This window comes from Microtus pennsylvanicus, chromosome 7 (genome assembly GCF_037038515.1).
Source record: "Microtus pennsylvanicus isolate mMicPen1 chromosome 7, mMicPen1.hap1, whole genome shotgun sequence".
Classification (NCBI taxonomy): domain Eukaryota; kingdom Metazoa; phylum Chordata; class Mammalia; order Rodentia; family Cricetidae; genus Microtus; species Microtus pennsylvanicus.
The window spans coordinates 4,113,132-4,135,097 of NC_134585.1; the positions used below are offsets into that span (position 1 = coordinate 4,113,132).

Here is a 21,966-nt window from a genome sequence, read left to right on the forward strand (position 1 = left end):
GGTGGATCTCTGTGAGTTCGAGGCCAGCCTGGTCTACAGAGCAAGTTCCAGGACAAGCTGCAAAGCTACACAGAGAAACCCTGTCCTGAAAAAAGAAAAAAAAATTCTTTTGTTGGGCCTTGTCACTCAGGAAGCAGAAGAAGGAGGATCTCTGAGCTCCAGGCCAGCCTGGTCTACACAGAGAAACCCTGTCTGGAAAACCAAACAAAGAAGAAAGAAAGGTCTTCTCTGTGTGTGCACGTGCACCACCACAGGCAGGTGCCCTTGAAGGCTGGGAAAGGCGTTGGAGTCCCTGGGACTGAATGTTACATAAAGGCAGTTGTGAGCCTGTATGGGTGCTGGAAACGAAGCCTGAGACCTCTGTAAGGACAGCAAAAGCTGCCGGGCGGTGGTGGCGCTCGCCTTTAATCCCAGCACTCGAGAGGCAGAGGCAGGCGGATCTCTGTGAGTTCGAGACCAGTCTGGTCTACAAGAGCTAGTTCCAGGACAAGCTCCAAAACCACAGAGAAACCCTGTCTCGAAAAACCAAAAAAAGGACAGCAAAAGCCCTCAGTAACTAAGCCATCTCTCCAGCCCAAGAAAAAGTATGTTTAAGCAAACAAAATAAAACGGGGCTGGGGAGATTTGAGGGGGATCTGAGTTTAGTTCTCAGCTCCCATATGGTGATGCACAAGCACCCCTGGTTCCAGTTCCAAGGAATGGCACCCTCCTCAGAATTCTGTAGTGTATACAGACATGCAGGCAAAACAATCACACAATTAAATAAAAAAGCAGGTGAGGAGGGTACCCAGCACCAATCTCCAGCCTCCATACTCACATGAGCAACAACCTTGACCTCAAAAAGAATAAAGAAGGCCTGGCAGTGAGCACCTGTGATCCCAACTCTTAGGAGAGCAGCAAGAAGCTGACGAGTTCACAGATGTGAAATCAGCATACATGTCAGACCCTGTCTAATAAGGAGGTAGGAAGGGAGAGGGAAGAGAATGATGACCATAGGGAAAAAAATCTGACAATATCTTATCAACTTTAGTTTCCTTATTAATTTCAGAATAACTTCAGGTTCCAAATTTGACATACACCCGGGTAGTGATGGTGCAGGCAGGAGGACCTCTGTGAGTTTGAGGTCAGTCTAGTCTACAGAGCAAGTGTGCCAGGACTACATAGAGAAACCCTGTCTCAAAAAAAACAAAACAAAACAAACAAACAACAACAAAAAAAAACCCCACAAATTTGACATACATTGTTGGCTCTGAACCACTATCAGGTAACTAAACATTACTGACTCCATGATTTCAGTTTATGTAACTCTCTATTTATATACTGGCAAAAAAGGTTCCAGGACAGAGCTGGAACAAAATATTACTAAGAAGAATCTGGATACACTAGGCAACAGTAGCACACACCTTTAATCCCTGTACTCAGGAGGCAGAGGCAGGTGGATATCTGAGTTCGAGGCTAACCTGGTCTACAGACCAAGTTCCAGGACAGCCAGGGCTACACGGAGAAACCCTGTCTCAAAAACAAAACAAAACAACCAAAAAAAAGATTCTAGGATGTCAGCAGAAAGAAAATGCTCTGACCTCGGGTACTACACCACTAGGCTTGGGGTCTAGCAACACAGATCCCCACACAGATCCTTCCCGATGCTACACTTCAATGTCTAAAGAAATCCTGTATGTTCTTCCAGAAGATTATCATGCCTGAAATTCCAGCACCCAGGAGGCTGAGGCAGAGGATTGACAGGTGCAAGGTCAGCCTAGGCTCCGTGAGTCTGAGGACAGGTGAGGTTACAGAGCAAGGTACTGTCTCAAAACCTCCCTCCAGGGACTAGAGAGATGGCTGAGCAGTTACGGGCATGTACTGCTCAACACCCAGGTCAGGCATCTTACGATGACCTGAAACTCCAGAGGGAGCTGCTGCCTCCTCTATCCTCTGTGAACACCTATACTCACAAACCTGCAGACAAACGTCTAAATAAAAATAACAAAGCAATTTTTTTCTCTACCCCCTCAAAACTTACAATATAAGAAACATAAACTCTACTGGGTTGACACTCAACATTATCAAACACCCTTTCACTAAGAGTCTGGATTTATGGGAAGAAAGGAGATTTCTCAGAACACACTCATTAGTGAGTTCCTACAAATACTAGCATTTTGTGAGTGTTGGTTATTAATTCTTCCATTACACAATAGTGGATGCAGAGACTGACTGCCCAGGGCTCACCCATCCAGTCACAGACTTAACAAACAGCACTCAGCATCTCTCTTTCTAAGTACCCAGGATAGAGAAGCAATTGTTAAAGTAAGTAAATAAATAAAAAGACAATGTGTCTATCCTAAGGAGCAGTTTGCACTCTAGAGTAAGTGGGCAATCACAAATACTCGTTGTATTTCATGGTGCTGTGTGCTGACAAGACAAAAGCAGCACCAGAGCCTGGCAATGACGACAGGCCAGAAATATGCTTTAATATGCTTCTTCTTTTCATTTTTCAAGACAGGGTTTCTCTGTGTAGCCCTGGCTGTCCCAGAACTCACTCGGTAGACCAGGCTCCTCTTGAGCTCACAGAGATCCACCTGCCTCTGCCTCCCAAATGCTGAGACTAAAGGCATGCGCCACCACCGCCTAGTTTAATATGCTTCATAACGATGGTCTAATGACTAATCAAAGGATTAAGCACGAGGAATAAACCTGGCAGGCAACATGGGAGAGAAAGAACACTGAGGCCAGATAACTGGAAAACAGGAACGGCAAAGAGGCAGGAGGAAGAGATAGATGGATGATGGTAGCTCCAGAGCAGGGCCATGGGACTTGCTCTGCAAGGGACACGATCTGACTCTGGGTTTAGAAGAGTGAGCTGGGGTGGAGAAAGGCACAAGCAGGGAGACCAATCAAGAAGTCATGGCACCATCCAGGAGAGAAGCAAAAGAGGACTAGGCTAGAGAAATGTGGCTGCAGTGGGATTCCAGCCAGATTAGAGGAAGAAACAGGAAAAGCCAAGGGTAACCCTGAGGTCTCCAACCTGAGCTACACAGCAAGAAGACTAACAACAGAAAGAGGAAACTTCTTTTCCTCAGTGTACGGAGTCTGATATTGCTACAGGAGAGGCAGGTTTTTGTAGCTGGCTGTTTAGAGGTTTTGAGACTGGAATAAAAATATTTGAAGGCTGGGGGTATATTATAGGTGGAAAAGTGAATGCTTAGCCAGCAGGCATGAGGTCTGAGTCCAATCTCAAACCCACTTCCGCTCTCTCGCTCTCACACACACACAAACACACACACACACACACCACCTGCCCCCCCTCTGTCACACACACACACACACACACACACAAGCAGGGCTCTTTAGGCATGTCTATAATCCCAACACTTGAGAGGTTGAAGCAGGAGGATCACAAGTTCCAAAAATAACCTGGTCTATGCAGTTGAAATCCTGTCAAAAAGAAATAAAGAAACAAAGCAGAATCATTCCAGCATCTGAAATTTGAGGTGTCTATCAGGTTCCCAAATAGAACTATGGAGTATATTGCTGGGCATCAGTCCTGATTTCAGGAAAGCTCAGAGCTAAAAATAGGCTTCTGAATGTCATCAGTGTGAAGCCCCAACTACTTAGTAGAGGGGGTCCCAAACTATCCCTCACACACCGCAACCAAGTCAGAAAGCCCAAGGAATCCAGAAGGGTCATGGAAGAGAGATGCCACAGAAGTGTGGCAAAGAAAAAATTCAAAGCAGCTGGGCGGTTGTGGCACACGCCTTAAATCCCAACAGAGATGGGTGTGTGTGTGTGTGTTATATATGTGAGTTCAAAGCCAGCCTGGTTTACAGAATGATTTCCAGAATAGTCAGGGCTATTAACACCAAGAAACCCTGTCTCAAAAAGCAAAAACAAAAACAAGTCAGCCTGTTCTACGAGAACTAGTTCCTGGACAGGTTCTAAAGCTGCAGAGAAACCTTGTATCAAAAAACAAAAAATAAATAAATAAAAATTAAAAAAAAAAGAAAGAAAGAAAGGAAAAAAGAAAGGAAGGTTAATTCATACAGAAGGGAGGGGAGCTAGGTGTGGTAGATTCAAAATCATGTTCAGCTACAACATTGAGTTCCAGGCCAGCATGAGCTAAACAAACAAACCTGTCTCCAAAAGGACAAAAAAAAAAAAAAAAGAGCAAGCAACATGAGGACTTCAGATTGGTCACTGGCCCTGAAAGCGTTTAGGACTCTGCCAGAATGAACTTTAGAGAAAATCACCTGCCTGGAGAGTCCAGGAGAGGATGGTAGAGAAGAGGGGACATGATTACTGAGGGAGTTTGCCACAAAGGGGAGAGCTGGACATCTCAGGAGATGTTACTTTTTTCCCTGGTTTTTAAGAATCATTTTATTTTATTCTACTCATTTATTTATTTATTTTTGGTTTTACAAGACAGGGTTTGTCTATGTAACATATCCTGGAACTCTTTGTAGGCCAGGCTGGCTTCGACTCACAGAAATCCACCTGCTTCTGTCTCCCAAGTGCTGGGACTAAAGGTGTGAGCAACCACCACCCAGCAAGATTCATTTTATTTTTATGTGTGTGACGTACATCCGCAGAAGCCAGAAGATGGAGCCAGATCCCAGAGCTGGAGTGACAGGAGGCTGTGAGCTGCCTCCTATGGTGCTAAGAATTGAACCCGGGTGGTCTAGAGGAGCAGCCAGTGCTCTCAACTGTTGAGTCATCTCTCCAACACCTTTACTTTTCTTAACAGAATAGTCTTTTCTCACACACACCTGTGCGGGTGTGTGCAGGTGTGTGTAGATGTGTATGTATGTGAGTGCCTGTGTGCGTGCGCCTGGGGAGTTAGCTTAACTGGTAAAACACTTGCTGAGCAACCAAAAGGACCTGAGTTCAATACCCAGAGCCCATGTTTTCTTTAATAGAGAATGTAGTGTTCATGCTTATAATCCAGGCACTGAGGAAGCAGATTCAGGTGGGTCTGGGCCCCACTGGCAGGCCAGCTTAACCTTCACAGTGGGCTCCAGGCTGGTAAGAGGCCCTGCCTTAAAAATATAAGATGGATAACAAATGAGAACGACAGGCTGACCTCTGGCCTCCACAGTGTAGCTACACACATGTGCACACACACTGAAGAAAGAAAGTGATAAAACAAGTCTTAAAGACAGACCCTTCTCGCCTGCACCAGGAAATGGAGAAACAGCTACACACAGAAGATGTGCAACTTGTGATTGACAAATAAAAATCATTTAAAAGCAGGAAGTAGGGTTAAGGCAAGGAGTAATTTTAAAAGTGGTGGTGCACATCTTTAATCCCAGCACTCAGGAGACAGAGGCAGGTGGGTCTCTGTGAGCTCGAGGCCAGCCTGGTCTACAAAGTGAGTTCCAGGACAGCTAGGGCTACACAGAGAAACCCTATCTTGAAAAACCAAAAATAAACAAATTAATTAAGAAAAAAAGGGCAGCTGTTTATGGTGGTTAGTGCCTGTAATCCCAGTACTTGGGGGAGGGGACGCTGAACAAGGCAGGAGGAATGAGAGTACAAGACCTTCCAGGCGTACGCAGTGAGTTAGAAGCCTCCCTACACAACATATTTGAAACATGAGAAAATAAATAAATAAATAAAAATTCTTGTGCGGTGCCCACACCCTGGGATCGAGGGGAAATAGATAAAAGCTGCCATAACTACTTTAGAGAAATGAAAAGCAGAAATACCCCACTCTACCTTAGAAGACTGTACTGCTGGACAACAGCCGAGATGCCCAGAGCCAGGACTCCCCACCATGCTGAGATGTGCTGAAGCCTTTGTCAGGTTATCACCCAGGGACTGCACCAGTGCTTTCCAGCCTCTCTAGAGCTTGCTGGCAGGTGTGGTCTGCAGTGACGTCCTCTACCCGTCCCTCTGAGGGATTTCAGAGACAAACACTCAGGCCACCAGAGTCTCTATCCACTGAGATCTCCAGAGTCAGTCCACTCCCCATCACCTTGGGGAGCTCAAGGGTCTGAGAAAACACCAACAGGCAAACCTAACACCACACCACAGAAAGCCATCAGGTGGTAACCTGTCTTTCAGGAAACAGACGGGGCTAGGAAGAGCTGCCAGTAATCCCTCAACTCACAAAAGTCAGATAATGGCACCCGTCTGCAATCCTAGCACTCCCAATAGTCAGACAGGGGTGGAGACCAGCTAGCCTGGCCTGCTTAGCAGCAGAGAAAGCCTGCCTCAAAAAACAGGCAATTGTGGCACACACCTTTAATCCCAGCACTCAGGAGACAGAGGCAGGCGGATCTCTGTCTCCTGAGTGCTGGGATTAAAGGCGTGCGCCACCACTGCCCGGCTGCAGAACTGGTTCTATAGCTATTGGGAAACCCTGTCTTAAAAACCAAAAAGAAATAAATAAAAAAGCTCACTAATCTGGGCTACTGTAGACCTTTGGGTGATGGCAGCTGACTCTCAGGCACTGGAACGTTACCTGGTGTGCACTCTGCATGGCTGATCTTTCTCAGAGGTCAGTGTCCATCACTGTTCATTCTGAGAGATTTCAACTGTTTGAGAAGCCAGGGCCACACTCCTCAGCCCTCCTACTAAGGGTACAGAGCACAAACAAGCCGTCCCTCACGGAGGTTCCAGAAAAGAGGAGTAGAGGAAGAAGAGCAGTCTCTCTGGGACGGCTCTAAGAGAGTCAAAGTCAAATATACAAAGATGAACTGCATTACCCAATCAATAAAAAAAACATAAAAGTATATTGATTTGCTAATCTTTGTGGAGCCAAGATTTCAAGATAAAAACAAAACTGTGGGTTGTGGATGTGACTTACTGGTAGAGCACTTGCATAGCCTGCAAGGGGCTGAGTTCAATCCTCAGCACTGAAGGGGGAAAAAACAGAAGAAGAAATAGCTGGTATTTCAGCTGGGTGTGTATTCCCAATACACAATTCCCGCTGGAGGTGGGAGATCAGGAGTTCAAGGCCAGCCAAAGCAAACAAAAAGAAGTACTGAATTACAGCTGACTTTGTCTCCTATGCCACCCACATAATGAATGGCCTACTCTTAGGTTTCACCCCTAAATGGGATAAAAGGTATCTATGCGCAAAATCCTATAGTAGCTGTTCAGCCCTTTCCAGTGGGCCTGTGCACTTAACTAAGCAGTGACTTCCTTTATGACATGCATCTGCGGTCTTTCTAAAGTGTCTCTCTCTCTCTCTCTCTCTCTCTCTCTCTCTCTCACACACACACACACACACACACACACACACACACACACACAGAGCGATCCTTCTTCATGGGTGTTTCACCCTGAAAACCTCCACAAAGACAAGAATGACAAACCTAAGCAAACACGGACTAAGCACACAATTTACCTCCAGGGAGCCCAGGGCTGGGAACCAGCTTATGAGTATGGTAATCATTTGGGGTACAGCACTGCAATAACAATGTCAGCTACATTAAATATCCATTTACAGAAATGTTATTCATAAGCAGGGAACTTTTTCCTATTAATTTCAATTTATCAACAAGAAAAACAGCCAGAAGTTTAGAAGAAAACCCACCAGCACAATGCTACTGGGTAGGTTTTTCTAATTCTCCATCCCTTCTGCACCCCCCCCCCCGCCCCGCCAGCTCTAAGCTCTCTCCTACCCATCTCTCCCATTACTGTACAGACAACCTCACCTTCAGTGTGTGCTCAATGACTGCACACACTCCGGTTGGATCACTTTCTGCTGCTCTTACTGCTGGGCCTGTGACTACAGCTTCCCAGGGCTGAGTGATTTTGGTCAATTATTTCTTAATGTTATAATCTCTTTCTTCACACCGTATGTATGTTTTTTGACATTGGCTAATTACATTTAAAATCACCAGGGGCTGGAGAGATGACTCAGAGGTTAAGAGCACTGGCTGTTCTTCCAGAGGTCCTGAGTTCAATTCCCAGCAACCACATGGTGGCTCACAACCATCTATAATGAGATATGGTTCCCTCTTCTGACTTATAGGGATATATGCAGGCAGAATACCATATATATAATAAATAAATTTTTAAAAAATATCAAGACAGTGTTTAAAAAAATGAATAAATAAAAATCATTGGGTAGTTGGTAGTGGATTAATCCCAGCACTCTGGGAGGCAGTGACAGGCATCTCTGTGAGTTCGAGGCCAGCTTGATCTACAGAGCAAGTTCTAGGCCAGGCTACAAAGCTACAGAGAAACTCTGTCTCGAAAAACAAAAAGGGAAAAAAAAAACCCTCAAGGTCCTGTTTACATTTACATTACTGTTGCATTGTGCAAAAATAATGTTAACAATTCTCTTGATGAAAGCCATTAGTTCCAATTAAAAAAATAAAATTGGGCTGAATGCCCTTTTAAGTGTGAATTTCACTTTCCCCACAATGGTGGCAGCTAACACTTCCTTCCAGTCTCTGGCACATCTACTGAGAACATAAAAGCTTCCCTGGAACTAACAAATCACTTCCCTTCCAACACAATTATATAATCTGAGAGTTAAACAGTACCCTAGAGATTACTTTCTCTGAACTAAGAGACTATCAGAAACCCTCTGGGCAGAGACAGATAACCGCTGAGGGCTGCCCCTTAGTGGGCTCTGCGTTGAAAGCCTGTCTGTTTCACTGACCAGAACAAGTCTCTAACCAGCTTGAGCCCATTAACGTTGCTCTTACCAGACTATGACTATGGCACCCACGGAATCAATAATTCAAGATTCACACGATTGTTCTGTTCATTAACCAACCAACGTGCAAAAAGAAATTCAATAAAGGAAACTCCACCATCAAGCAAATGCTTTAAGCGTCTCTTAACAGTTTAAAACTTTAAGCTCCTACAAATCAGGTCCTACGCCTGGTCTGACCTGCACAAGGCCACCAAAAAGTAAAACTTTGCTTAGGATCTTAAGTTTCCAGTATTTATCCAAAATACTCACATTTTCAGCCTCTAGGGCAATCTTTTTAAAACATAAAGTCGTGCCGCACTCACGTGACTAAATTACACAACCTTCTACTGTAACTGGGGTACAGGCTTAACCACAGCACTGTAGTGCGGCCTGCTATTATGCTAATTAGCTGTCCCTCCGGTCGACAGCCCCCCTCCCAGATCCCATCTGACTTCCCATGTGATAACACAAAGAACAAAGCCTCTTGAAGTTCCTCATGAATGACGGTTTTACTTTACTTAAGAACGGATTCTAAAACCCGCTCATCATTTACGACAGGACCCCGCTGACAACGCCTCCCTCGAGGACCTTTGTAATAAAAGCAAAGTAACAAAGTATACATTTCCGAACTCTGCTGCTGAAGCCATCCCCAGCAATCCCTCAACAGTACAATGAACGCTTTCACTGCTTTTCTTCGGGCAGTCATTTAAATTCCCTCCTCCTCCTAAACATCTCCGGACAGGGACTCCTGGCAATCCAGCCGTCTGTTTCATCACGGCTTTTCAAAACTAACGGGTCGAGTTCCCCCATTTCAACACGCTGCGCTGTACTGCAGCCCGGCCACCACAGCCCACCGCTGGCGGCCGGGTCAAACGCTCAGTTTCACTGTCCTTCATGGTTTCCAAGCTAACTGCCATGACCACCATGCACACGACAGAAATGTGTTCCCACAGGCATCCGACGAATTCCCGAAGCAGCTATTCTTTGTGGATTTACAAAACATGCGCCTTTTCGGCATTCCCTTCATCACCACAGAAACGGCTTTGTGAAGCTGAGATTTTTTTTTTAAGTTCCTTAAGCAAAAAGAAACAGACTCTAAAAATTTTCTATTTTCCGAGCGTATCTTACAGGTTATCCTATAGGGCACAACCGAACTGTCAGGATAAAGATCTTAATAAATACAGCATTTAATGTCTTTGAAATTTTTCGATGCACACAAAAAAAATTGTATCCAGTGTCCTTTCTCTTCGGGCCCCACCATCCGGCCTCCCAACTCAACGTTGGCCTCAAACGGCTGGCTCTGGCTGGTGCACGGCGCCCAGGATCTTCTGTCCCCGCCAGGGCTCGCCCTCCCGCCCGCCGCCGGCAGCCGCAGCTCCTCGGCCAGCCCCAAACCTGCCCCGGCGGCCCTGGACTCAGCCACAAAGGCCGGCCTGCGCCTCGTGCACGTGTGCCGAGCTGCCAAGCGCGGAGCCGCTCTTCCCGGGTCAGCGCGGCTGCCCGGGGCGGCGGGGAGGAACGGCGGTAGTCACAGAGTACCATCCCCCTGCCTCAGCCCCGCGTCCGGAGCCCTCCGGGCCGCGCCCCGCACTCCCAGACCCCCCGCCCCGGCCTCACCTCCTCCTCGCTCTCGCTGCGGAAGCACAGGCACGCGGCCCTCTTTTTGTAGCCGTCGCCGTCGTAGGTGCGGGTCTGGTTCGACTTGAGCTTCATCATCCTCCGGGCCCTGGTGGGGAGCCGTGCGGGGTCCTCGGAGTCGGGAGAGAGAGAGAGGGAGGGGGAAGGCTGCGGCGGACGGCCGCGCGCGCGCGCCCCCGGCTCGGCGGGGAGGAGGGTCTGGGCGTCGGCTACACGGCTCCGCGGCGGGCCAGCCTCATTGCCCCCGGCCCAGGCCCCGCGCCGCACTCACGGCCGCCGTCGCCACCGCCACCGCCCCCTCTACCGCCGCCGCCCCCGACGACGACCGCGCCGCCATTTTGGGCGCGCGGCGTCGGCTGCGTCAGGGCGCGCGGGTCCGCGGGCGCCGTCGCGCGTGCGCAGCTCAGGCGGCGTTCGGGAATCTCGCCCGCCCCTCACTCCCGGCGCAGAGTGGCGTCCGCCCCGAAGGCGGCCGGAGCTGGCGAGGCCTGTACTCCGGGGGCGTAGGGCTGCGGAAGCCTGGCGAGTCGTGGCGCTTGGGCACCACCCGAGACCCCGGGTCCGCGGCGTAGCTGGGCAGAAAGCAGAGCCGCTCCCTCCCCCGCAAGGTCAGCGGGTGAGTGGCCCAGCCTGACCCAAGGTCGCGCCGCTCAGCTGACCCTAGTGGCTCTGCCTCGCCACAGACCGGCAATCCTGGCTGCATGAAGATCGGGAGTGGGGCGAGGCTTTTGCTTGCTCTTTGCAGTCTGTCAGTGGCCGTCAGAACGTCTGTGCGTCCTGCAGGTGTTTATGTGTACAAATAAATAAGTAAATAAATAAAAGGCAAAAGGCGTTCAGGGGTGAAGCTTAAGGGCAGACCACTTGACTGGCATGGTTGAGGGCTGGGTTTGACCCGCAGCACTGAAAAAGCAAAGCAAATGCAACCTCCTAAGGTAAACAGGAAGAGCTGAAGGAAAAAGAGAAAACGTGTGTGTGTGTGTACGTACACGTACGTAAATCATGAATCTGGCAGTGAGTATATGTTGGGATGACCCTCTCGGAGGACTTGAAAGTGAGGTTCAGTTTTCCTACACCAAACCCAGCCCCATTACTGTGCACTAAACGTTTGGAAAATACAGCAAGATTTACCATAATAGACTGACAGTGGTGGCACAATCCTTTAATTCCAGCACTCCAGGACAGAGAAGCCCTGTCTCAACAACAAACACACAAAAGATTTATCAGGCCGGGCGGTGGTGGCGCACGCCTTTAATCCCAGCACTCGGGAGGCAGAGGCAGGCAGATCTCTGTGAGTTCGAGACCAGAGCTAGTTCCAGGACAGGCTCCAAAGCCGCAGAGAAACCTTGTCTCAAAAAAAAAAAAAATATTTTTCAGTAAATCCCAATCCCGAACTATCTGTAGTGTGTGTGTGTGTGCGCGCACACGTGTGTGTGTGTGTGTGTGTGTGTGTGTGTGTGTGTGTGTGCCGTGATGCTTGAGTCAAGGTCAGAGGACAACTTGTGTAAATTCTTTCCCAAGTAGGACCTAGAGACTGAACTCAAGTGGTCAGGCCTGGCTGCAAATAGCCTTACTGCGCACCTGGCTGGCCCTTGTTACCTACTTGAATCAGCTTGTATTTAGTGTACTCACTAATAGGCTGGAGTGGCCCAAGAGACACATCTCTTCAATAAAGGCGCTCACCACGAAGCCTGAGTTAGATCCCTAGACCCACACAGTGAGAACCACCCGTCTTCAACTCCACGTGTCCTGTATGGCATGTGTCCACATACATGGTAACCTTTTGTTTTGTGTTTTTAGACAGGGTTTCTCTGTGTAGCTAGCTATGGCTGTCCTGGAACTCTCTCTGTAGACCAGGTTGGCCTCGAACTCACAGAGATCCACCTAAATATTTTTTTTAAAGTAGTCTGTTTAAAAAAATAGGGGCTGGAGAGATGGCTCAGTGGTTAAGAGCATTGCCTCCTCTTCCAAAGGTCCTGAGTTCAATTCCCAGCAACCACATGGTGGCTCACAACCATCTGTAAAGAGGTCTGGCGCCCTCTTCTGGCCTTCAGGCATACAGACATAATATTGTATACATAATAAATAAATATTTTTAAAAAAATAAATAAGGGGGGCTGGAGAGATGGCTCAGAGGTTAAGAGCATTGGCTCACAACCATCAGTAATGGGGTCTGGTGCCCTCTTCTGCCTGCAGGCATACAGACAGACAGAATATTATATACATAATAAATAAATATTTTAAAAAATAGATAAGGGACCTGGAGTCATGGCTTAGAGGTTAAGAGCACTGGCTGCTCTTCCAGAGGTGCTGAGTTCAATTCCTAGCACCCACATAGTGGCTCACAAACATTTATAATGAGATCTGGTGCCCTCTTCTGGCATGCAGGTATACATGCAGACAGAACATTGTGTGTATCATATATGGTATGATATATATATATATGGTATGATTATAATCTCAAAAATAAAATAATAGCCAGGTGGTGGTGGTGCACGCCTTTAATCCCGCACTTGGGAGGCAGAGGCAGGAGGATCTCTGTGAGTTCGAGGCCAGCCTGGGCTACAAGAGCTAGTTTCAGGACAGGCTGCAAAAACCAGAGAAACCCTGTCTCGAAAAACCAAAAAAAAAAAAAAATTAAATAAGATAATATAAAAAAAATTAAAAAATAAAGGGGCTGGAGAAATGGCTCAGTGGTTAAGAGCTCCAATTGTTCTTCCATAGGACCTGGGTTCAATTCCTAGCCCACATGGCAGCTCACAACTGTCTGTGGCCCCAGTTCCAGGGTATCTGACACTTCCACATAAGACATACATATATGCTTGCTACCAATAGAATAACATTAAATAAAAAGAGGTGGCTTGGGTTTAGGGGTGTTCTTTGCTCTTAGAGAAGACCAGGTTACATTGCCAGGACCCACATGTTGTTTACAACCATCTGTAATCTCAATTTCAAGGGATCCCATGCTCTCTTCTGACTTATTTAGGTACCAAGCACATACGTGGTACACATACAAGCAGATAAAGCACCCATAAAATAATATGAATCTAAAGGAAATACAAACAGGTCAAGAGGACTGGGGATTTATCCACCACGTGCAAAGAACTCAGTGCAATCCCCAGCACTACATTAATCCTAGCACTGGGGAAGCAGAGTCAGGTAAATCTCTGTGAGTTCTAGGACAACCTGGTCTACATAGCAAGTTCCAGGACAGCCAGGGCTGTGCTCACACACACACACATACAAAGTAGTTAGATATTTTACAAGAAACTATACAAGTGACCGATGTAGATGGGTCTTCTATATGTTGCTCTCATTGGTTAATTAATAAAGAAACTGCTTGGCCTGATAGGTCAGAACATCGGTGGGTGGAGAAGACAGAATTGTGGGAGGAAGAAGGCAGTGAGACAGACACTATAGCTCTCCTCTCCAAGATGGAAGCAGGTTAAGATCCTTCCCGGTAAGCCACACAGATTATTAGAAATGGGTTAATCAAGATGTGAGAATTAGCCAGTAAGAGGCTAGAGCTAATGGGCCAAAGCAGTGTTTAAAAGAATACAGTTTGTGTGTTTTTAATTCGGGTGTAAAGCTAGCCATGCAGGAGCTGGGCAGGAACAAAGCCCGCCGCTCCTTCTACAGTGACCAGAAGATACAAACCACTGGACATTATCAGTAACAGCAAAATACAAGTTAAAACTCAATGAGAGCTGGGAATGAAGCTTGTTTGGCAGTGTTTGCCCAGTATGCATGAAGCTCTAGGCTCCATGCTAAACATCACTTAAACTAGGTAACAGCACAATTCTGTAATCCAAAGCACTTGGGTGGTAGAGGCCAGACCAGGAACTCAAGGCCATTCTTGGCTAAACAGCAAGTGTGAGGCCAGCCTAGACTACATGAAACCCTGTTCCCTTTGGGTAGGAGAGGGCCAGTGGCGAGATGGCTCGATGGTTAAGAACACTTGCAGATCTGGTCTTGTCCCCAGCACCCCTATCCTATCAAGTGGCTCAATTCTGGGGGATCTAACATCTGGATTCTGTAGGCACTGCACAAATGGTGCTACATACAGGCACACACATACCCAGAAAATAAAAACCTTTTTTTTTTTTTTTTTTTTGGTTTTTCGAGACAGGGTTTCTCTGTGGTTTTGGAGCCTGTCCTGGAACTAGCTCTGTAGACCAGGCTGGTCTCGAACTCACAGAGATCCGCCTGCCTCTGCCTCCCAAGTGCTGGGATTAAAGGCGTGCGCCACCACCGCCCGGCTAATAAAAACCTTTAAAACATTAACTGTGTGTTGATGCTGCTGGGCTCTGGAATTATGAAGTCCTATTTGATTTATAGCTTCCAGAAACTTTGCTTCACTTGTTCACTTGAGGAGGCCTTGGTTCCTCACCTTGGTGTCCTCTTCAATTTTAGTTCGTCCTCTTTTCCCTCACAATGGCCTCTTTGATGTGTCAGTCAAGCAGGCAGGGCTTATTTCTCAAGTGGCTGTTCCTCTGGACCTGGGCCATGCATTTATCACAGGCTTCCAATAAAGCAGCTCTCAACAGCCGTGGCCTCTGGGCTTCCCCACCAATGACCTCATTCTGTCCTGGTTTCCTTTTCTAAACCCGAGAAAATGATGGATTTCCCTTCCTTTCTTAAGTTTCAGGGCATGCAGCACTCTAGACCCCCAGCTTTGTTCCCTTGATCCTGGAGGGAGGGCTGCAATATTTGAAGACCCTGTGTGCTTCTGTTGCCACCTCACTCCTGGTCTGGTAACTCAGACCTGTAGTCCCAGCCCTTGAGAGGTGTACGGAGGATAGAAGTTCGTCAGCCTGTTTGTATGGGGACTTAAAATTTCTCATTTCCACATATTGTTGGCTTTTTGAGACAGGGTTTCTCTGTAGCTTTTTGGAGCCTGTTCTGAAACTCGTTCTGTAGACCAGGCTGTCCTCAAACGCAAGATATCCGCAGAAACCTGACCTCTGCCTCCCAAGTGCTGGGATAAAAGGTGTACACCAATGTTTTTTGATACCTGAATACATATTAAATGAGGTCAAGCAACTGACATATCCATTATCAATACTAACCATTTATGATGGCTCACTCTTTGAATATTTTATTCATTTTGGCACTTTAGTGTTGCCTTCATGTGTCTGAATGAAGGTTGCGGTTCCCCTGTAATTGAGTTATGAGCTGTCATGTGGATGCTGGGAATCGAACCTGAGTCTTCTGAAGAGCAGCCAGTGCTCTTTGCTGCTAGTCATTTCTCCAGCCCCTTAACATTTACATGTTTCTGATCACTACATGTATGGAGTGGGATAAACATGCATGGTGCACGTGTAGAGGTCAAAGGACAACTTTTCACAATCATCTCTCCTTTCATCAAGCAGATTTGAGGCTCAAGTTGCCATCTGGCCTGGTTAACCAATCACCTTTCTCCTGCTGTACATACCCCATTCCAAGTCTGCCCTGCCCCCAGTTTTCCTGTGAGTGTGGAAATTGGTATTGGCATTATGGGACACATGTCACAGTGTCATCCTGAGCCTGTTTATTCAACACTTACCCCTAAGAAGTGACTAACCTTTAATCCCAGCACTCAGGAGGCAGAGGCAAATAAATCTGAGTTCAAGGCCTGCCTGGTCTACAAGAGCTAGTTCCAGGACAGGCTCCAAAGCTACACTATATAGACTGACACTCAAGACATCCTCCTGCCTCCACAGTGCTGGGATTAAGGTGTGCACCATCATGTTTTGAAGGGGGGAAGAAAAGGCAAGACATGCTACACACTTCTACCAGCACGAGTCCCAGAACTGTTGGCTCCCCCCTGAAGCTTCCAGACAAAACAATCCCAAGGAGAGTGAACTGCAAAAAACTCACCAAACACCACTGCTAGGGTCAAGAGAAAGCACCTGAGCCACCAGAGGCCACCTAGTGGTGGAAATCACCGAGGACTACGAGGACTCTGTGGTAACCATGACAAATTACAGCTCCAAACCCCAGATACACTCTTATCAGGGATGCAGCTCTGAACCTATACTGGGTCTGCTTTGCCAACCTCCCCAACCCCAACCCAACTGACCTGCAGACCAAGGATGGGATCCTAAAGCACCCCAAGCTCTCTTCTAGCCCTGTGGCAAGCTGTGTCTTTTAGCTGGTACTCAAGCCAAAGCAACAGTTTCTGTCACCACTCAGGGTCCCTTTCTTCCCAGGGTGCCCAGAGTAACAGCTCCAGCAGCCCATTTTCCAATTCTGGAAGTGTAACAATCCAGCCTTCAAAAGCCTGAGGAGCCGGGCGGTGGTGGCGCACGCCTTTAATCCCAGCACTTGGGAGGCAGAGGCAGGCGGATCTCTGTGAGTTCGAGACCAGCCTGGTCTACAGAGCTAGTTCCAGGACAGGCTCCAAAGCCACAGAGAAACCCTGTCTTTAAAAACCAAAAAAAAAAAAAAAAGGTAATTCCAAGATCTTTGTCAATGTCGGGGTTTGAATCACAGGACTCTTGTTCTAGGCAGACCCTCTACGACAGAACCTTAAATGAACAAGACAGCTAGGCTGTTCCCACTCTAGCCCAAACCAAGTTGGGAAGGTGTCAAGGTCACATCCATTCACACACTGACCACACAGAGTGGACACTTTTCTTTAAAGTTTATTCCAAACAACAGTCTTCAAGCTCACTGTGGTGGCTGACCACGTCCACGACCAAAGCCTCCTCTCTGCAAGACAAAGCACATAATCGATCGTTAGGGATTTATAGGTCTCAGACCTCACTGGAGACAGCCCCAAAAGCTGACCCTTACTGGCTGTGGTCTTTGACCTTGAGCCTGTGTTTGCACATTGTTAGAACTGGGACTGCAACTAAGTGCCCCTGGCACAGAGACCCACACCCTACCCACCTGTCTACACAGGAGATCCGAGAGCAACTGTATGCGAAGCCCTGCCACAGGACTCCAGGAGACTGTAACTCCCATGCCAGGCATTGTCTCCATTTCAGAGAAAGGTAATCTGATTCCAGAGCAATTCTATTCTGGGACCCACAGACTCTCATGTTTAGTTCAATCTCAGACTTCACAAAATAAACACAGCCTGGGTCAGAGCTGTCAGGAATAACAGCATGCCACAGGTGCTGCACGAGACGAGCAAGGCCCATCACCAAGGTTTGCACTGTTCCACTGCCTGGGGGAGAGGGATGAGGCACCACACCCCAGAACCCACTAGGACGGCCCAGGCCCTGTGATTACAGGGAGCAAACAGAGATACTCACAAACTGGAACTCAGTGGCTGAGCCAGCCCCGGCCTCGGCTTTCTTGTCAGCACCAGCTAGAAGAAAACAATTCAGGATATGGTCTCTGGGTGGTAAGACAACAAGCCACAGGGCCCCACAGGCAGGAAAGGCCACCCCACCAAGCACGCAGTCTGCTTCTGCTCCCTTCTCCTCAGATTGTCAGCCATCCTCCCACACTCTCTAAATGTGCTGACGCCAACTCACTAACACCACCCTCCTCCGCTAGGAAAGGTACCCTCACCACAAAGGACAAAAGACCCAAGTTGGTAAAGGAAGCTCAGCCAAGGGAAGCATGAAGGCAAGGGCAGTGAGCAGCCATAGAAGTAAAATCCAACTTCCGTTACAAGACAGTAGCAGACAGCCTGGAGGTGGTGGTGTACCTTTAATCCCAGCACTCGGCAGGTAGAGACAGGCGGATCTCTGAGTTCGAGGCCAGCCTGGTCTACAAGAGCTAGTTCCAGGACAGGCTCCAAAGCTACAGAGAAACCCTGTCTCAAAAACCGCCCCCCCCCACACAAAAAAACAGAACAACAAAAAAGAAAGAGGCAGACATAAGGGCAGCAGAGCACATGCCTGGACTACATGTACATGGGAAACTGATTCAAAAAGCAGCACCCATCCACAGAGAAACCCTGTCTCGAAAAACAAAAACAAAAAACAAAACAAAAAAAAAAAGCAGCACCCATTTAACTGCACTGTGCAAGCATGACAAGTCACCATTTCACAGACAGTTCAGAAGGAGGGAAAGTAAATCACCTCAGTGTTTAGAGGTGGGTGTGAGCCAGGGTCAAAGGAACCAACAGCTCCAGGGTGACAATACGAGACTCCTCTGTCCCCTTCGCACAGCAGGTTCTGCTGGCTACCTCCTGCCCTCAACAATGTCTGTTTCCTCATCAATGCTCACACTGACCTGTGTCATCCTCACAGGCCGGCCCTCTGAAGGAGGAACCCCCCCCCACTAATTATTTCTCCTGAACCAGGGGCAGGGGAAAATGTTCAGGCCATGTGTTCACTTCCAAGAAAACAGAATGCAGAAAGGGGGCAAGGAAAAAGAGAGCCTGGCCCACACCCGTAAGTCCTAGGCTCCCCAGTATTCCTTCAAGAGTCTAAGCCTGTAATGTTCTTTCCTTGAGAGCCTAACTGGCTCTTCCAGGTGTTTGCTTAATCCACACCTGAAAACTAATAAACCTCCCACTTAATAAAAGCTCAGGAGCAAGACCTACTCTCAGCTCCCCCCAAAGTGCCTGGCACCCAGCATGCACCCAGCACACTCCCATTAGTGAATGGCACCTGCTCCTCTGGCTCACGGCAAGCATTTCCTCTACTCAGAAACTAAATTCCACAGTTCTTATGGAGAGGTTAGGCCACACAGGGACAACAGAACACACTGGCCTTCCCTCCATTCCCACAGCGAGGACCTTTCCTGACCACCCCGGAAGCAAGGACTGCAGTCTACAGAGGGTCGCTGAAATCTGGGCTGGACAAGATACTCACGGGGCACAGCACTCCTTCTGTAGGTGTCTCTGTCCGCCTCCCCTCTTGTGAATCTTGCCGGGCGCTCACCCTCTGGCCCTACAGAAACAAAACTGCACCTTGAGCAAAAGGCAGCAGATGAACAGAGAGCAGTGATGTCCCAGTTGTGAGGCCTGGAACAGCAGCCAAATGCTGGTGTCGCTAGGGAACTTGTCACTCTATTTGGCTCCCACCTTGAGTAAACAAACAGGCCAGGCAGTGGTCTCCCAGCCTTTATGGGAGGCAGAGCAAATTCAAGGCCAGCGGGATCTACAGAGAATCCCACCACAAACAAGAAACCAGGACCAGGCAGTAAAAGATGCCATGAAATCCTGGGGACCTGAACTGATCCCCAGATTCCATGAAGACCCAACTTTCACATTTGTCCCATGGGGCTCAGTGCATTTGCACGCCCTCACCTGCCTCCTGCAGGGTCCCCAACAGGCTCACTTAGCATACATTCACTTAAAATAGCTTTTTGGTTCTGAAGGTTTTTGGCTCTGAGAACACAGCCCACCTAAGCACTAGGATCCTCTAGGTCTCCCGTACAGTTCCTGTGCTCAGGTCTCTCTCCAGGCAAACCCAATCCTGTTTAAGAATCTCTGCACCCTATCACCTCAGCCTCTGGCTACTACAAAGAGACTATAAGACAGCACCCGATACCCTGTCTTCTCGTAGCACACTCACGCACAGCTGGCTTCTGCTCACAACCCTGCTCCCCTGCCCTGGAAATACACAAACACTCCATCTTTCACACACAGCGAGCAGCTCTGCTTCGGGCTAAGGACAACGCACGCAGTGCTCTGCCACAGCTTCGTGTAGACACGAAAGCTACTCAAGCTTAACGCCATTCCACGCGCTCAGACATTTCCAGACTTGGCCCAAGGCCCTGCGATCAATGGTGTCTCTAAAACTGACACCAAGGTACCGAGAACATTCGGAGCCAGGAGGATCAAAGTTGTTAAGGACCTTCTGAACTTCAGGAGACCCTCACAACCACAACCCCCACAAAGTGTTTCCTGAGGCACCATACCTTTGGGCCGAGGCCTGCCAGTTTCGGGACGGCTGCGGCGCAGGGTGGCAGGCACGATCTCCGGAGGTAGGTGGAGATAATCGCGGAGATACTGGATGCCCTCATTCGTAAGGTACCAATAGAAGTGTCTCCAGGCAAACTGCTCCTTCACGTAGCCTCGAGACTTCAGAGACTGCGGGACAGAACCAGTTATCACAGAACTAGCAGACAGGCCGGGAGAAGAGCGGCGAAGCAGTAGAGGAACCCAAGGCTGAGAAATTCCTGGAGGTCAAGGGTTCCAAGCCCAAAGGGTCCTTTCTAAGGTGAGTAGATCAGAAAAAGGACCAAGCAGTCTGGCCTCTGCCCTTCCGCCTAGGAGACTCATTCCAGTGTCGATCTCCCTCCCTTCCCAGCACAGCAGTCGGCAGCCCAACCCAACACCGGGGCAAGTACCTCCATCTGCAGCCCACCTCGTACCTGCATGGCCTTCATGACATGAAGGTTGGGCACATTCTTGTCAGCCAGCTCGGGGTGTTTGGGCATATGGACATCCTTCTTGGCAACCATCACTCCTTCCTTAAAAAGGAGCTCATAGATGGCAATCCGGTTCTTCTTGGGCATCAACATCTGCAGGAAAGAAGTGATCGTCAAACGAACATCGCAGGGCCAGGAAAACCGCAACACACAGGAGGCAGAGGCAGGCAGGACTCAGAGTTTGAGGCCATCCTGGTCTAAGTTCCATGACAGCCCGCCAGGCCTCGCAGAGAAATTCTGTTTCTTAAAAACAGAACCAGGAGTCCCAAGTTCACCATCACTACCACCTGAGTCCGAACTAAGGCGACAACATGGTAGACTCACAAGGTGTAAAGATAACCGCAAAGCTCTCCGGGGACCAGATCCCTCCTCTGCCTCCACCGTTTAGCTAATAACTGCCAGGGCGCTAAGCAAACGGGTCGTAGCGGCCCACATCTGCTCCGCTGTCACAACCCCTGCAGCAGTGTCAGGGAGGGTGGACACAGACGCTGGAGCGACAGCACCGGGGACCCTGGGAACCAGCGGTCATCCTCAGGGTGAGATCGGTGGGTAAGACACGCATGAGGGCCCCGCTTCCTGCGACGCCGCAGGGCAAAGCGCTTCCCGCTCTCCGAAGGGACCACCGCCTCAGCCTTGGGCCGGCGCGGGGCAAAACCGCGCAGGCGGAGACTGTTCCCGAACCAGGCGCTTCCCGCCACACGTGGAAGCTCCGCTCCAGCGGCCCCGCCACCGGACGCCACTCCGCGTCCGCCCGCGTCCCGGAGTCCCAGAGCTGCGACCCCAGCCCGCTGGGTACGGCGAGACGGGCTGTGAGGAGGGCGACCATGGCGTCCGTGTCCCCGCGAGGACGCCGGCCCGCCACGGCAGCGCCACGGCCCGGATGGAGGCCGATGGAACCCGAACCCGGAGGAACTCACCGCGGCGGCTGCAGGGTCCGGGACGGAGGCTGGAAAGGAAGGGGCGTGCTTGCGCGGCGTCTCTTCCGGACTGCGCGGCCCCGCCTCCCCGCAGGACCCGCGCGCCGTCTTGGGTGGCCTCCACAGTGCCTGCGCGCGGCGCGAGAACGCATGCGCGAGGCCCCATCGCTCTCCACCGCCCGCCACCTTCTACATCCTCTCACTCGGGTCAGGGTTCACGAAAAAGGAACCGCCTGCTGGCGATCGGTGCAGACAAGTGCGGTTTTTTTTTGTTGTTGTTGTTGTTTTTTGTTTTTTTTTTTGGTTTTTTTTTTTTTTTTTTTTTGGTTTTTCGAGACAGGGTTTCTCTCTGGCTTTGGAGCCTGTCCTGGAACTAGCTCTGTAGACCAGGCTGGTCTCGAACTCACAGAGATCCGCCTGCCTCTGCCTCCCGAGTGCTGGGATTAA

General features: G+C 49.1%; 2 protein-coding genes across 2 annotated transcripts in view; both read right to left on the minus strand.

Moving 5' to 3' along the window:
• Nudt3 (nudix hydrolase 3) overlaps window positions 1–10,651 on the minus strand; it is a 45,731-nt gene extending 35,080 nt beyond the window's left edge. Inside the window, exon 1 of the mRNA XM_075979671.1 lies at window positions 10,265–10,651. Within this exon, the coding sequence (XP_075835786.1) occupies window positions 10,265–10,363 (99 nt within the window). The 5' untranslated portion in view covers window positions 10,364–10,651. The remainder of the gene's footprint in view (window positions 1–10,264) is intronic.
• Window positions 10,652–16,892: 6,241 nt separating this feature from the next.
• Rps10 (ribosomal protein S10) lies at window positions 16,893–21,640 on the minus strand. The gene is made up of 6 exons (XM_075979672.1): window positions 21,520–21,640; window positions 20,546–20,695; window positions 20,090–20,261; window positions 19,039–19,116; window positions 17,524–17,579; window positions 16,893–16,975 (listed from the first exon to the last, which is right to left on the minus strand). Exons 2-6 carry the CDS (start codon window positions 20,693–20,695, stop codon window positions 16,934–16,936), a joined length of 498 nt encoding a protein of 165 aa, XP_075835787.1. The 5' UTR covers window positions 21,520–21,640; the 3' UTR covers window positions 16,893–16,933.
• Between the last annotated feature and the right edge of the window lie 326 nt (window positions 21,641–21,966).